A 16190-nucleotide genomic window follows, 5' to 3' on the forward strand; every position below is an offset into this window, starting at 1 on the left:
CTGAAAAACAGAAAAAAGATTAAAGGGAACAGAGCCTAGGAGACCTGTGGGACACCATCAAAATACACACTAGTGTATTTTGGTCACTAAGAGTCCCAGGAGAAAAGAGAAAGCAGCAAAGAGAATATCTGAAGAAATAATGGCTGTATAATTCCCAAATCTGGTAAAAGACATGAATGTAAACATCCAAGAAACCCAATAAACCCCAAGTAAGATTAACTCCAAGACATACACACCAAAATACATTATAGTTGAGTTTCCAAAAGTCAAAAACAGAGAGAATCTTGAAAGCAGTGAGAGAGAAGCTATTTACACATAAAAGGGATCTTCAATGAGATTACCTGCAGATTTCTCATCAGAAATGCTGGAGGCCAGAAGGCAGTGGGCCAATATACTCAAAATGTTAAAAGAAAAAAATAAAATAAAATAAAAACTGGCAACCAGAGAATCCTATATCCAGCAAAACTGTCCTTCAAAAGTGAGGGAGAAATTAAGAGGTTCCCAGGTAAACATAAGCTGAGGGAATTCATTACCTAACTAGACCCACCCTGCAAGAAACGCTTATAGGAGTTCCGCAAAGTAAAATGAAAGGACATTAGACAGTAACCCAAAGCAATATGAAGAAATAAAGATCTCAAGAAAAATAAATACATTGGGCAATTTAAAAAACCAATATTATTGTACCGATAGCTTGAGATTCCAGTTTTTGTTTTGTATGAGATTTAAGACTAATACAATTTTTTAAAAAATTATGTCTAAATGCTAGTATTATTGTTTTTAAAAAGTCAATGAGACTAGTTTAAAAACAATGTAACTATACAATGGAATTCTCATTAAAAAATAATTAGATCTAATGTATTGCCAAGTTAAGAGATAAAATTGTATACATACAGAATGATCCACTGTTTGTAAATGTGGTATGTTATGTTCATATGTGGCATATTCATTTATACATATACAACTAATCAGTATTTTAGTGAATTCTGAATACAAAAAAAAGGAGTCAGCAAAAATCTAAAGCAGATAATAGTGGTTATACATAAGGAGTATGTCAGCTTGGATTAATAAAAAAGCAGACCCTCAAACAAGGATTCGCATGTAAATGGTTCATTCAGGATGGTACCAGGAAACACTAATGGGACAGGGAGAAAGTAGGACACGGAAGAGAACAAAGAAAACAAAGGGTTGGTTATTGAGCAAGTTACCATGGTGGGCAAGTGGGGCTCAAACCCACTGGAAAACCCTGAGTGACAATGTAAGACACATCTCAGATATCCTAGCCAAGGGATGAGGAAGTCTATTTGCCCATCCCCAAACACGATGGTCTGAGATCTCAGGGACATTAACTCTCCAACCCTTGGAGCTTGCCCCACATATACAAGTCAAAAGAAATCCTACAGAATGGGAGTTGCAGACATTTGTCACAGAATCCTGCCTACAAGTAACAGAACAATGAGAGCTGTGGCCATGTAGGTAAGACACTTGAGGCATCTACTATAGGGTGAGTTCTGGAAAACTGACTTTTGACATAATTTTTATTGTGTTTTGCATAGCAGTGACACATTTTAAAATCAGAAAAAAAAAACTGAGATAAAAATACCATATTAGGTTTTCTAGAGAAAAGAAAAAGCTTACAGATAAGCCCCCAAATGTGCAGCAAAGCCAGGGGTCTCCTCTCAAAGGGGCCCTACCACCTAGGAAATGTCTGCCACAGAACCAGCAGCCCTGGAGATCAGCTCACCTGACATGCTGGGGGACAGCACCATGAAGAAAGAGACAGCTAAGACAAAGCACAGTTTTGACATTTTTATTCACCGATCATAAATATAGTCTCATGAGCATTAAGGTGATCATGAATGATGTACTAGCACCTGGAACATGACCATCATGGAGCACTCATTTTTTCCCCATCACTGGCCAGAGAAGTCAGGGCAACTCCCTTTCATCAAGTGTTCGACTTTGGAGGGGCCCTCCTTCTGGTGCAGCAATTTTATTCTTGGCTCGTTCTCAACAATTAAAAAATCATAAAAGACTCAGTGTTTGCAATAAAATATCAAAGAGGATAAGAAGATTTTCTATTCTTCTTAAAGTCTAAAGTAAAAAGGGGAGGTAGGGAAGAAGGAGAGGAAAGGGGAAAGATGTCAGGGATCTGCCACATTTCTTCCTTTCCCCAGACCATTTTGTAAAAACAAAACCAGGGAGGTATTAATGCTGTTTGGAGATGGGTTGCGTCTCTCTGATAAGCCACTCGAGAGCTTCCTGGCGGCCCTGTTTCTGCAATTCCTTCCCAATCACGTCCCTGCAGGTCAGGTGGTAATTGTTGAGCCAGTCGCACTGCAGGGGAGAGAAGGACAGACACAGTATTCACCACCCCATCTTTAACAACTGGATAAACAGGTCAACAGCAAGGGCCCCCATGTGCTAAGATCACAAGCTGAGAGAAAAGGTGTGCAACACCCTTTCTCCTTACTCACAGATGAGTGTTTTCCTTGTGTTCAGTTTCCCTGGAAATACATAGGACCAGACTTCATGGCTTCTGGTGAAAAGGCCCCCAGAACAGTTTACTATTATAGACAGTAGACTCTAAGCTCCTGCTCCCACCTGTGTGGCTTCATTCCCTTACACCTGAGCCATCCTGAGAGGCGGTAAGCTGGGGAAGAGCCCCTGGACTCTCTGAGAGCTCCTACTAAGAGAGACACCCGAAACTGTCCTGCCAACACACTGAGCTACAGATCCTATATCCACTGAAAAAGCTGAATAAAAAACTAGGGTCAGTCAAGCCCATGAGTGTCTTTTGAGTGTAGCTGCCTAGATGAACCCAAAACCTGCGGTGGTTAAAGACTGTGGTGCAGCAGAGTGGGGCTGGGAGTAAGCTTAGTTTTCAGACTCTCAACTCAACATGCCACAAGAACAGGAGACAAAAAAGAGAGAGAAAGGAAGGACCTGCTGGCAGGACTTGGTGCCTGGGCAGAGGCTGATCCACTAGACATGATGGCAAAATCCCCCTTGGTTGTACAGGGAAAAAGGTGAAGTCTGGAGTGAAGCAGGTTTTACCAAGAGGACAACAAGCCACTCTCACCACTGTCTATGGGGTAGCTGTCTGGAAGCTGAGGAGACCGATAGTGCCACGGGTGTGGTTGTCATAAATGAGTCAAAGGCCATTTTGGAGGGCAGGGATGTTACAAAAGTACTGGCTTCAGGGACTACAATCCAGCCAGGTACCAAAGCCCCGCTGGCTTTAAATAACCCCAGCTGGGGTCAGGATGGGCACACAAGCCCATTAATTACAAAGGACTGACGGCAGACAGATAGGGTGGTGTTACCAACTGGCTGTGACCCAGCCAGGGTTCCAATGCCTACTGAGAAGAGCCTGCTAGCCTACTAGCCCCTTCTGGGAGTCAGGGAAGTGATGGGGGCAGGGGACGATGTCAAAAGCAGGCAAACTGCTATGTGTCCACAGCAAGGCCAGCAGGGCTACAAAGCAGCCTACTGGCTAAAGCAGCTCAACAGTAAGGCGAAGGCAGCATCCTGGTGTAAGCCTGGGGCCACAGCCAAACTCCCAAAGCCCTTTTGGTTGAGAGCAGGGAGGGAAAAGTGGGAGTGTGGACAGCCTCGGCGGGGCCTGAGGACCATCACAAGGCCCTGACAGTCTGCAGCTGGCCATATTCCCATCCGAACAAGGTCCTTTGCTGCCATCTGGTGATAAGTGATGAGAATGCAGACCCCAACCAAAAAGTCCCTAAAGTGACTCCAAAAGACAGGCTAAATAGTAAAGGGCAAATGACCAGATATTTTAAAAGCCAGGTATTTTAAGAAGACATTATCTGCCCCACAAAGAGTAACTGGCCGAAAGAATAGTTCAATGATGTGGGCATGCAAGGTGCAGGAATGAACCACAGCGTAACACAGATCCCTGGTCTATGTCCAATGTCACGGGAGTAGACTGATTCTTTCTCCTTCAAGGAAAAATGGCCTTGCTTAAACTTCCTCATACACTACTTCCCTGGATAAAGGGGAATGTCATATGGGAGAAATGCCTCCTGATGGGTACACTTTATGTGGACAGGAAAGACAGCATGACCTAGAATTACTTGGCAGGAAGCCACAGCCTTGGACTCCAAGAGTACGAAATGACGTATTACTGGAAAGCCCCTTGCTAAGTCCCTGGAAGCTGTGCCCAAGGGCCATTACAAAAGACACTGGTTCCTATGGGGCAGAGGGATTCTAAGCAGGGTGGCTCCCATGCCCACCTATGTGTTCTCATTTCCTCTCAGCTAAGGCAACACTTACAGGGGCTGGACAAGAGCCCTGGACACTGGAAAGACTCTTCCTGCTGAAGAGACACACTGGACACTGTGCTGACAGGCTGTCTCCTTTTCCACATCCATCTGCAAGCTGCATAACCCACCCAGTATCAGCAGGGCCCATGTGGGTCCTGTGAGTGTGAATGTTCAGCTGAACCAAGGGCACGGATGGTTAAGCAGAGGCACTCAAGCACAGAGGAAAGCTAAGCAGGAAGTGGGTGGCCTTTCTCGTCACCCACCTGTGAGCTGGAACAGGCAGGAGGCTTCTAGCTGGGAGAATCCCGTTCCACAGCTCCTGTGGAAGGGAAGGTCCTTGACCCCCAAAGACCCTTTCCTTTACAGTGCCAAGAACAAGGCCCAAGCGGGCACCAGTGAGGAAATTTTCCTGCCTTGAGAGGCACTCAAAGGCCAGCGGCTGCCTCAAATAACAAAATCTTATTCCCAGAGTAAACCACCGTGCTTACCCTGCCTTCGGCTCCCACCAGTCATTTGCTTTTCATTGAAACTTCTGACCCCTGCCTTGCTCTGGAATTTGTGTCCTCCTGGCTTCCAGTTTCCTGGTTTGGGAACTGTTTTGTCTGTCTAGTGCTAACAGTTCCTACCCCATTTCTTACCCTTGTTTCTGCTCTGACCTTGATCATCTGTGTGACTCTTCAGGCCTTACTCATGTCCCCAGGACTGCGATCTCACCTGGCCTTACCAGTCCAGGGTCTGAAGGAGTTAAGACCCATAACCCTCTGAGCTAAGCAAGTAAGCACTGTTGTGCCCCAGGCTTTGTGAAGGGTTTCACTGCCCCAGAGTGACCACAGTAGTAACCAAGAAGGGCTGGTACTATCTTTCTCCTTGTCTGTGTGAAAATGGGACACACGATAATAGATTTTGCTTTGCATTTCATTAAAGTTTCATGTAACACAAGAAAACAATCTGGTATGTACAGTGGCCAAGAGGCCCCACCATCCATCTGGCTTCTTGTAGGGAACACACATAGGCTCATATTTGCTAAACACGCCTCAGTGCAGCTACGGAGGAACAGTGCAGCTAAACAGTGGCGTACGAGTTCCACCCACAAAACCCTACAGCCCTAGAATGGCTGTGGGGAACAGGATTATCTCCACCTGGAAGCCCAACAAATACAGGAAAAGCTCAAGAGTCCTCAGAAAACCTAGGGCTTTCAGACTCAACTGGCCTAGACCTCTAAATTTAAAAATTACAAAGTGAAAATGAATTAGAGAATTTAGGATTTAGAGAATGGATTAGAACTATTTAGGGTAGTCTCCATCTCCCCTAGTAACATGCCTGCCCACCAAGACTTCCCCATTACCTCTTTGTCTGTAAGAGAATCCACATCTATCATTTTGGTCTGAATTGGAACCAAAGTTAGAGGTTCAAAGGTCAGGCTTCCCCGGTTATTAAAATTATACTGTGGGAGAAAGAAGAAAATAGACGTTTTTACTTTACTGTGCTGAAGCACCATGAGGTCATTCCATCAGCATGCCATCCCTCAGAGCCGGGGTAACTGGGAGCCAAGATGCGGTGAGCTGGTCACCACTTTTCACAGACACACAGGAAACCTGATGCCACTTTCCAAGAGCTTCTCCAGTGCGCAAACAACGGCCTGTGCCATCAGGAAGGGCCAAACAAAGGGTGCTGAGGGGCTCCCAGCAGCAGTTCCACAAGGCTAATGTCTACTGTGACAGGAAACGGGGGCAGGGCAAGGGGGTGTCTGGGCTCAAGGGCATCTCTGGTTTTGATTCTCCAGGATGCAAGGGTGTAAGTCCTCAATATCATTTTTTTAACAGTCAAGTGTGTGGCCTGCCTTGACCCAGCCAGGCCCGTCAGGCGACAACACATCTATCCACTGGAGCACACAAGAATATGTCGGGTTTCTGTTCATGGCAGCTTTGGGGAATAAGACGGGAGGTCACTTCCAAGAATAGTCACTTCCATGCCAAAGCAGAGAGCACATCCCCACGGTCAACCTCCTTGCTGACACAGGAAGCTACTTCCCTCCAACTGTTCAATTCCACCAATGGAGGAGGCACAAACAGGTCTTTCAGGTAAAGCCTAGGGCCTAAAACCCTGCAGCCTTGGTAACACTGATGAGGGAAGAGGGTGAAACACCTGTCTTGTATTGCCTTTGAGGCTGACCCTTGGGTAACTCAGGGTTCCTCAACTTTACCTAATAAAAGTCACCTGGGGAGTGTGACAAAATTACAGCTTCCAGGCCCCCCACCGTGGAGATTCTAGGGTCTGGGATGGGCCTGGAAATTAGCACCTTGAACAGGCATCCCTAGCAGAAGAGACAACAGGCCGCCTATAGGAAACTGTGAGCCCCAAATTATGTGAAGCAAGCATCAGCCTGATGGTCCATGAATCCCAGTTCTGGATCCCAGTTCATTAAGGATTTTCTTTCTGGCTGTGCAGGCAAGGAGTGTGGTTTCCAGGAAAGTCCCTGATATCTGGAGAAGGCGGCTCCATGTTGGCCCCAGAATGGCATACTCTTGGCTCCAAAGACATTAAGTCTTCATCTTCCCACATTAAGGAACAGGAAAAAATTTTTTAATAAATACTCACCTTGGTCTTCACAGGAACCACAAGAACAACATTCTCAATGCGAATTCCAAAAGCCCCATCTTCATAATACCCAGGCTCTAAAACAAACCAAATCCCAAAAATGAGAAGCAGCCCACGATGATGATGTCCACAGAGAGAACCTTTCACTCCTGGGATGACTGCCCTACTCCAAAGGAGAAGAAACAGGTGAAGGGCCCACTCTATCCAGTGTAAGAGCCCAGAGATGCCACCTTCTCTCATATGGCCACTTTTTTATAAGCATCTGAGGTACAGAAAGCTAGACTCTGAAGTCCCTGCACACTGGCTACGGGGTAAGGAGTACAATAACAATGGATCCACTAAATAAATCATGGTTCACATCCATAAGACACAATAATGAAAGCATTAAAATATATTTACAAAGACTTGGCAATGACCTGGGGAAAGCAGTGTATCAAGTAAGAAAGCAGAACATAGACAAGACGCCCAGTATGATCTCAGTGGTTTTTTTAAAAAATGATATCTACATATCTGAAAGACCAAAAGCTAATACAGCAAAACATTAAGTCATGTTTCCCCTGAGTGGTTAGATTGCAAATGATTTTCATTTTCTTTTCACACAGTTCCCATCTCGTTTTTTCTAAAATGAACATGTATCAGTTCTATAATCGGAAAACTTCATTATTGTTAGAAAGGGAAAATTATTGCCAATTTAAACTAATTAAAAAATAAAAAACAACAAATAGCTTTCAAAAAGGCTCAAGGATCCATGCATGCCCCATATGTGATGGATACTTACCATCGGTGACAATCATGCCTGCCTCCAAGGGCTCATCAGAGAATGTTTTGTAACTGATGCCGCAAGGACCCTCATGGACATTCAAAAAAGACCCAACACCATGTCCAGTCCCGTGCAAGTAATCTAGGCCTGAATCCCATAAAGCTGAACGGGCAAAGGAGTCAAGAAGGTGACCTGAAAGATAGAAAGAGCCACTTAATGATATTTGTACAGAGCTTTAAGACATTAGATTTATTACGTTTGGCTCCAGAACGTGAAACAGAAACCAATAGGTAAGTTACTGGAGGGTTCAGATTTCAGCACAGCACAAGGAAGAACTTTCTAACAATCAGATCTCCTGAGGAACAATCAGTTCAGTCCGAAGCTAGCAATCATCCATTCAGGATGCTGGTGAGGTGCGACAGACACCTATAGCACACAGAGGCCATAGAAGACACGGACATTCCCTTCCCAGCTCTTCGACCCTAAGGTTTCAGAATTACAAAGATGAGACTCTAACCAGACTGCAAGCAGGCAGGCAGGCATGACAGATGAGGCAACTGAGGCCTAGGGAGATGAGTACACGTCTCATCTACCCAGAAGCAAGGCAGCCCAGGTCTTGTCAATGCCCAGTCCAATGCTCCACCTACCAGGCCTCAAGCAAAGTAGTACATAGCTGAAGTCAGGGTCCCAGTAAAATAAATCCTAAGAATCCAGAAAGGAAGCACTAGCTCAGTACTAAAGGCCAGACAGGAGGCTGCACCAACTTCCACTCAGGCCCTGTGACCTTCCCATCTGGTTTGTCCTCTCCTGGGAGCCATCCACATGTGTCGTCCAATACCTAAGTGGTCAGGAGAAAGGTGCACAGTGGGTACTGGGCCCAATCCTAACCCCAGCTCCCTGAGGCCTCTGGGCTCAGTCAGTGGGTTCTGCAGACTCACCCCATGAGCACCTGGCTGGGCCTGAAGTGGGCTGGGGACCTCACAGTGAGGGAAGGACATGTTCTTTCACTCAAACATAGACATATTTGATTCTCGAACAAGAAAAAGAGCCTGCCATGTGACAGAATGCACCACCTACCTTTGGTTCCAGTCGGGAAAACAGCTGCACTCACAGCTATATGGCCCTTGAGGACATATGTGAAGCATTCCTGCAAAGAAAACCCAGGGGCATGTTGCAGAATGGGGACAGATGCCTAATCCTGTAGTTTTCTGGTAGTTCACAAAATCCTGCCTGCTAAAGTTTTTAGCAATATCACAGAGACAACTTAAGTAAAAAGAAAAAAATCTGGTGGAAAAAAAGCCTGGCCATGGGGCCAATTTCCCAGAAAATCTTGAAATTCAATTTAGTAGAAGAGCACTGTCAGAGAGATGACCCCACAGGACTTTATAATGAACACTCTGACATACTCCATCATGTGAGCCTCAGAAAGAACGGAAAAGTAATAAAAAGTACTGATGACCCTAGCTAACATTTACTGAGCGAGTCCTCTGTGCCACACACTATTGTAAGCACTGCATGTTTGATCCCACACTTCGCGATAGAGGCACTACTGTTATCCTCGCTTCACAGAGATTCAGTAGCATGCCCAGATCACACAGTGCGGAAGTGGCAGCATCTGGCCTTGGGGCCAAGCAGTCTTGCTTCAGCAGCTGTGCTTCCTACCACCATCCTATCTTCAGGGGTTATCCCCACTGTCCGGACAAGAGAAGTGCTACTCAGAAGTGTAGCGGCTTGCCAGTAAGGTGCAGAGTCAGGACTAAAACTCCTTTCTCCTCAGCCTGATTGAGCTCTTTGAAAAGCACAAAAAGAGTCACACTAAAATAATCCTAGACGCAAGGTCTAAACTCTTCTAAGGCACTGGTGCATACAAAGGGACAAGGCAAGGGACCAAGACAATGAAACCTGCCCCACTACATTGCATAAAACCCTTTTCCTTGGATAATCTTCCTGAAGGAGCTCCTTTGGACAAACGGATTCATTTAGGTGCTCAATCAGCATTTGCTGAGCAGTGACTATGATCCAGGAACTGGCTGGGCTCAAGGGAATTCACAGGCAGCTGGGAAGGTGAGTCCTTTTATTCTTATTTTTATGGATGGTGACGCTAGTAAATGGCAGAGAAGCTCTGAAGCCAGGTCTCCAGACCCCTGGTACACATCTCTCCGCCTCACAGCTCTCTTTCCCCTTTCCATACCAATCATACCAGAAACTTAACAGAGTCTGTCATTTCGGAAAGTTCCCAGAGAGTTAAGCCTGTAAATAAGAATCTCGAAAAAAGAAGGGGGTGGCCTTCAAAATCAAATCTAGACACTGCTTATAAAGCATATATTTCACTATCTCATCCCCAGCCTCAAAGGCATTTCCTGACTCAAGAGAACGCCAAAGCTATTATATTTAAACTTGCAACTGAGCTGCCCTAACCGCAGCAGAATGCTTTAAAAATTTCTCCAAATGTCTTACTCCAATAATTAATTACATGAACCTCGTGAAGCAGATAAGCCTGACTCCACAGCAGTGAGTAATTTTACTACCCCACATGTAATTTTTACTTCTTTATACTATCTCTTTTCATAAAAGCAATGCTCTTCTTAAGAAATCAGAGAGGACCTCTTAAGGTTTTGGCCTCCACCTTACCTTCTCGTAGGCTGTAGGGGTCCCAAAATGCATTGTCCGCGTTACATCTGTGGTGCCATCCCTTTCCAAAAAAAAGGACAAATTGGTTTCCCGTCAAAATAAGCTTTAAGTCAAATATGACACAGGCAAGCATGCAGACAAGTGAGAAGCCCCACACAATACTGGTGGGCATGTACAACAGCACAGCCATCTTTGAAACTAGTTTGCAGTTCTTTAAAAGGCTAAACATAGTCACGATATGACCCAGCAATTCCACTTCTAGTTATATATCCAAGAGAACCAAAAACATACATCCACACAAAAACTTGTATATGAAAGTTCATAGCCACATTATTCATAATAGCCAAAAGGTGGAAACAGTTGAAATGTCCAACAACTGATGAACGGATAAACAAAATGGGGGACTATCCACACAATGCAATACTATTCAGTAATAAAAAGGAATGGAATACTGATACATGCTGCAACATGGATGAACCTGGAAGACATTGTGCTAAATGACAGAAGCCAGACACAGAAAGCCATACATAATACAATTCCACTTCTATGAAGTGTCCAGGATAGGCAAATCCATAGAAACAGAAAGGAGAGTAGTGGTTCTCCAGGCTATTGGAAAAGGGGGGAGTGACTGCTATTGGGTATGAGGTTTCTTTCTGGGGTAATGAAAATGTTCTAAACTTGATTGTGCTGATGGCTGCAAAACTCTGTGAATATACAAAAAAAAAATTAATTGTATATTTTAAGTGGGTGAATTACATGGTACATAAATTTTACCCCAATAAAGTTATTTTTAAAAATGAAACAAAATGTGAATGCAGGGATGGCTAAATAAAGTGGGAGTGACGTCAGCCCCTGACACACACATTCTTGGTCTACAGCGTAAGGGCTGCTTCACGAGAGACACTATCACTGGGGTTATGAACAAGACGCAAGAAGGCAAAGAAAACAGGAGCCCATCTCTAGCAAAAGAGGGCCAAAACCCAACTCCTCCTGTTAGAACAGCAGGGGGATTCCTGGACAGAGACCCTAAAAATATCCAAGTACATATCTTAACACATACTAGACTATATCCCTGACATAGAAAGGATAACTTCTAGAATTCTGCTAAAATTTAGAAGAGAACAAAAGTTTACACCATTACCAAGCAATCCTTAGCTCTAGGCTGATATTATTAACACCCCTGTGTCCCAAGGCCAGGCATGGCTGCCACATAATTGGCTGAGCTCATTCAATAATTAGGTCCTCCTAGGCCGGGCGCGGTGGCTCAAGCCTGTAATCCCAGCACTTTGGGAGGCCGAGACAGGCGGATCACGAGGTCAGGAGATCGAGACCATCCTGGCTAATACGGTAAAACCCCGTCTCTACTGAAAAAAAATACAAAAAACTAGCCGGGCGAGGTGGCGGGCGCCTGTAGTCCCAGCTACTCGGGAGGCTGAGGCAGGAGAATGGCGTAAACCCGGGAGGCGGAGCTTGCAGTGAGCTGAGATCCGGCCACTGCACTCCAGCCTGGGCGACAGAGCGAAACTCCGTCTCAAAAAAAAATAAATAAATAAATAATAATAATAATAATAATTAGGTCCTCCCTTAGCCACAGTCCCAAATTCAGTGGGGAATGGAGCAGCATTAAAAGGCCTTGCTCGTGCTCTCCTAACGCAGACAGGGTCTATTCTTACTCCTTCTCATGGGTTCCGTATCAAGACCCAACCATATCTTGGGTTCTTCTCTGAGGAACTTTTCCAGAGAAGATAGCTGTGAAAGCAGCAAAACATGGAGAAGGGAATTCAGAAATCTGGCGGCAGCCCTCATTTCTCACCCATTCATTCAAAATGAATCCCTGACTTCGTAAGGCCCTGGGGCGGCTGCAAGTACAGGGAACTGGCAGGCGGTTCATGGGCTGGGGTGGAAAACTTTCAACGGTTCCAAAAGCTTGCTTTATTTCACAGTTGTTTAATTATATTTTTAAAACTTCCGGCCAAGGACTATAACATTTCTATCAAACAGTCTTTTGTGAGAACAGAGTCACAATTGGGCTATTTCAAATAGGGGTGAAAAAAAGGACAAGACACAGGAACGATTCCATTAATGGCCAGCACAGGGTGTGATGACCAGCTGAGTACTCTCAGCTGGAGCTCAGCTGTCCACCTTCTCAACTGCCTTGAATCACAGAGTCAAGTTCCACAGCAGTCCTGGTTTACTTACTTGTATTGAGCACCCGAGTCAATGAGGTACACCTCATCCAGAGACAAGGTCCTATTCGTCTCAGGGACTGGCCTAACAAAGTTAATTAAAAATTAATTATTCCACAAATGTAAACACTTAGTGAATCTGGGAGGAGGACACACAAGAGCTCTTTATACTATTCTTGCAACTTACATAAGCCTGAAATCATATCAAAATAAATTACCCAATAAATGAATTATTTCAACTAATATTAAACTTCTACTTTTCAAAAATCCAATCAACCTATCTCCCCAACTGAGATAAAGAGCTCAAGAGGGGAAAAATAACACATTTCTTTATGTCTACCTCTGTTTGTGTCTGGAATAAAACAGGTGTTCAAAAGATAATTGTCAAAGCTAAAAAAATGAGAATCCTTAGAAGCAACAGGACCTAGCTAGAGTCCTGGGAACTGGGACAGGAGCAGCCTGGAGTCACTGCAGACTTGCTTGTCTCTGGGAGCCCCAGGCCCCTGCCTCAGCCTCCAGGCCCCTCCTTCAGCCCTGACCCCAGCAGGTACCTCCCCACTCGCTTCCCTGCCCACTGGACAGGCAGGAGTAAATGTCTCAATTTGGGAGAAAAACTAAAGGAATTTTGCTGGGAAAAGGAATGGATCATGATATTCTGCTGCTGGAGCACTTTTTTCAAACAAACATGAGGTATTTTCAAAAAGTGATCGCTTTCCCCATGCCATTTTCGAAACAGTATCACTGCACTGGGAAACGCCTGAAGGGATGAGAGCACTCCATGCCTCTGCCCTGCAGCTGAAGTGAGGTTGTCCTCCATCTCCAGGTACCACCCCCTCTTCAGCAATAAGGGCACCAGTCCACATACAAGCTGAACAACTGAAACAGACAACCGGTGCCCTCCAGAACCCTGCCTCTAAACAGGCTTCCAACCACCCACAATGAAGAAGTGCCAAAGCAGAGGCAAATTTCTTCCCCACTGGCATGGAATTGTTTAACGTTTTAATTATACACAAAATTCTAGGAGAGTATCCAGCCAGGAAATTCATCCTGAGTTAAACAAAAACTGAAGTCCCTCTGATATTTTTAGGCTGGAACAGAAGCATTAAGCGAGGGAACTGTACTGTCACATCTGTGACTGTCTCCCACACACAGCTTCAAAATCTGCCCCAAGACGAAAAACTCTAAAAGCAATTATTCAAAGGGGGAAAAATGTGTGCCCAAGCACAGCACAGAGAGACAGTGTTCCTTCACTGGCTGTGCATATAACAGATGGGGAAGCACAGAACTCAAAATACCCAATGCAAAGCAAAGCGGTTTGAATCAGGCAGAGCCGAGGCTGAAGCCCAACGGCCACACCTAATGACATTTCCCACCATCCTGTCTTAGGATCTGTCAGTCCTGTCAGTCCTAAACATATCAGTGCCCCTCTGTCTCACAGGGAAGGGAGGCTCGGCCCTGTGGGTCCATGGGTTCTTGTAGACCATGTGGTAAAAATACCACATACTGGGATGCCAGGCTTCAGGCTCTGGGAGACAGGAAGAGAGGGTACTCTCCACCTAAAACAGGTTGCCCCACAACCTAGTGCTAAGGTTTTTTGGTATGCAACTGACGGAGCTCACAAGATATACAGACTAGTACAAAACAACTGCTGTTACCAGGAAAGAAAACCACTCAAAAATTCCAGCCATGGGTCAGGCACAGTGGCTCACGCCTGTAATCCCAGCACTTTAGGAGGCTGAGGCAAGAGGACTGCTTGAGTCCAGAAATTCGAGACAAGGCTGGGCAACTCATCAAGATCCTCATCTCTACCAAAAAAAATGTAAAAATTAGCCAGGAGTGGTAGCACACGCCTTTAGTCCCAGTGACTCAGGAGGCTGAGGCAGGAGAACTGCTTGAGTCTAGGAATTCAAAGTTGCAGTGAGTCGGACAGCACCACTGCACTCCAGCCTGGGCAGCAGAGCAAGACCTTGTCTCAAAAAAAAAAAAAAACCCCCGCCGGGCGCAGTGGCTCACACCTGTAATCCCAGCACTTTGGGAGGCCGAGACGGGTGGATCACGAAGTCAGGAGATCGAGACCATCCTGGCTAACACGGTGAAAAACCCCGTCTCTACTAAAAAAAATACAAAAAACTAGCCGGGCGAGGTGGCAGGCGCCTGTAGTCCCAGCTACTCGGGAGGCTGAGGCAGGAGAATGGCGTGAACCCGAGAGGCAGAGCTTGCAGTGAGCTGAGATCCGGCCACTGCACTCCAGCCTGGGCAACAGAGCAAGACTCCGTCTCAAAAAAAAAAAAAAAAAAAAAAAAAAAAAAACCCGCTGGGCGCGGTTGCTCACGCCTGTAGGTTGCTCACGCCTGTAATCCCAGCACTTTGGGAGGCCGAGGCGGGAAGATCACGAAGTCAGGAGATCGAGACCAGCCTGGCGAACATGGTGAAACCCCATCTCTACTAAAAATACAAAAAAAAAAAAATTAGCCGGGCGTGGTGGTGGGCGCCTGTAGTCCCAGCTTCTAGGGGAGCTGAGGCAGGAGAATGGCGTGAACCTGGGAGGCGGTGGAGCTTGCATTGAGCAGAGATCGCGCGACTGCACTCCAGTCTGGGTGACAGAGCGAGACTCCAGTCTGGGTGACAGAGCGAGACTCCGTCTCAAAAAAAAAAAAAAACCCAGTCATCAAGATGCAAGGGCTATACATACAGTTCCTGCAGCTTCAAAAAGGAAAGAGGGACACGGACACCCAGCTGACTACAATGTAGAGAATGCCAGTGCCATACTGAGCCTAAGAGGAGGCTCCCAAAAGGCAGAGGCTTGGGGATTGGGAGAAAATAAAACCTTAGAGGTCTTATTTCTCTTCATTTTACAGTCTCAACAGACAGATGAAGGTGGGCACAGAGGCCTCTGGTAAAATAATGTCTCTCCCCTGCTCAGGCTCCTGTGCAGAAGCAGCAATGCCCGGCAGCATGCTCCTCCGCATGCCTTACGCGTAGTGAATGATGGCGCCGTTGGGTCCCGTACTGGAAATCGTTGGGAAGCTCAGGTCCACAAAGTCTGCCTGTTGTCTGTAACAGAAAGACAGAAGCAGAGTGGCTTAAAGGTTTTTACTGTGCTAAGATTCAGGGCCCTTCCAGCCTCATTCAACTTGCAAGAAAATCAGCACGAGCTTCCTGGGTCCCCCCAAATGGATCCTCACCTGCGAAACTCCTCAGCTTTGTCAGCAGCTGAGATCTCTGTCACACCACCTTTGGGAACCTATGAGAAAATTGCTTATAATTATCTGGTGAGATAAATCCATGTGTGCCTCTTACAAATTAGAGGAGATACTTTAAAAGCTTACTTTTTCCTCAATTTCTTCATCCCAACTGCCCAATCTACAGGATACATCCTCAGCAAGGGAGAACTCCCAAAGGTTCTCACCAAAGCTATCTAAAATATAACAGTTTCTATTCATTTAATTTTTCACTCAACTATTGTGCTTCAGTATTTTATCCTAAAACCTCCCAAAACAATGTATCTAAGTTTAAAAATTCAAAAGCATCCCCTCCTAAGAAATCATCCTAAGAAAATCATTCTAGAGAAATAAAAAAGATAAATGCAGAGATACTACTGCAGGATTACTGATAACAGCAAAAAATTAAAAACAACCCAAACATTTAAAAATAGGAGGACTGGGTTAGTAAATCAGTATAGCCACTAGATGAGTTTTCATTTGGATCCTTTTTTAAGGCCTCAACGTACATGGA

General features: G+C 45.4%; 1 protein-coding gene across 6 annotated transcripts in view; it reads right to left on the bottom strand.

The window, feature by feature from the left end:
* Positions 1 to 1791: 1791 nt before the first annotated feature.
* XPNPEP1 (X-prolyl aminopeptidase 1) overlaps positions 1792 to 16190 on the bottom strand; it is a 62766-nt gene continuing 48367 nt past the window's right edge. For all 6 annotated transcript variants that reach the window (XM_015148118.3, XM_077944987.1, XM_077944986.1 and 3 more), the window contains 9 exon segments: positions 15641 to 15699; positions 15432 to 15509; positions 12469 to 12540; positions 10270 to 10330; positions 8716 to 8785; positions 7657 to 7830; positions 6879 to 6955; positions 5626 to 5724; positions 1792 to 2334 (listed from right to left, as the gene is read on the bottom strand). In XM_015148118.3, the coding sequence (XP_015003604.1) occupies positions 2206 to 2334; positions 5626 to 5724; positions 6879 to 6955; positions 7657 to 7830; positions 8716 to 8785; positions 10270 to 10330; positions 12469 to 12540; positions 15432 to 15509; positions 15641 to 15699 (819 nt within the window). In that variant the 3' untranslated portion in view covers positions 1792 to 2205.

The sequence above is a fragment of the Macaca mulatta genome, chromosome 9 (genome assembly GCF_049350105.2).
Source record: "Macaca mulatta isolate MMU2019108-1 chromosome 9, T2T-MMU8v2.0, whole genome shotgun sequence".
In the NCBI taxonomy this organism is placed as follows: Eukaryota; Metazoa; Chordata; class Mammalia; order Primates; family Cercopithecidae; genus Macaca; species Macaca mulatta.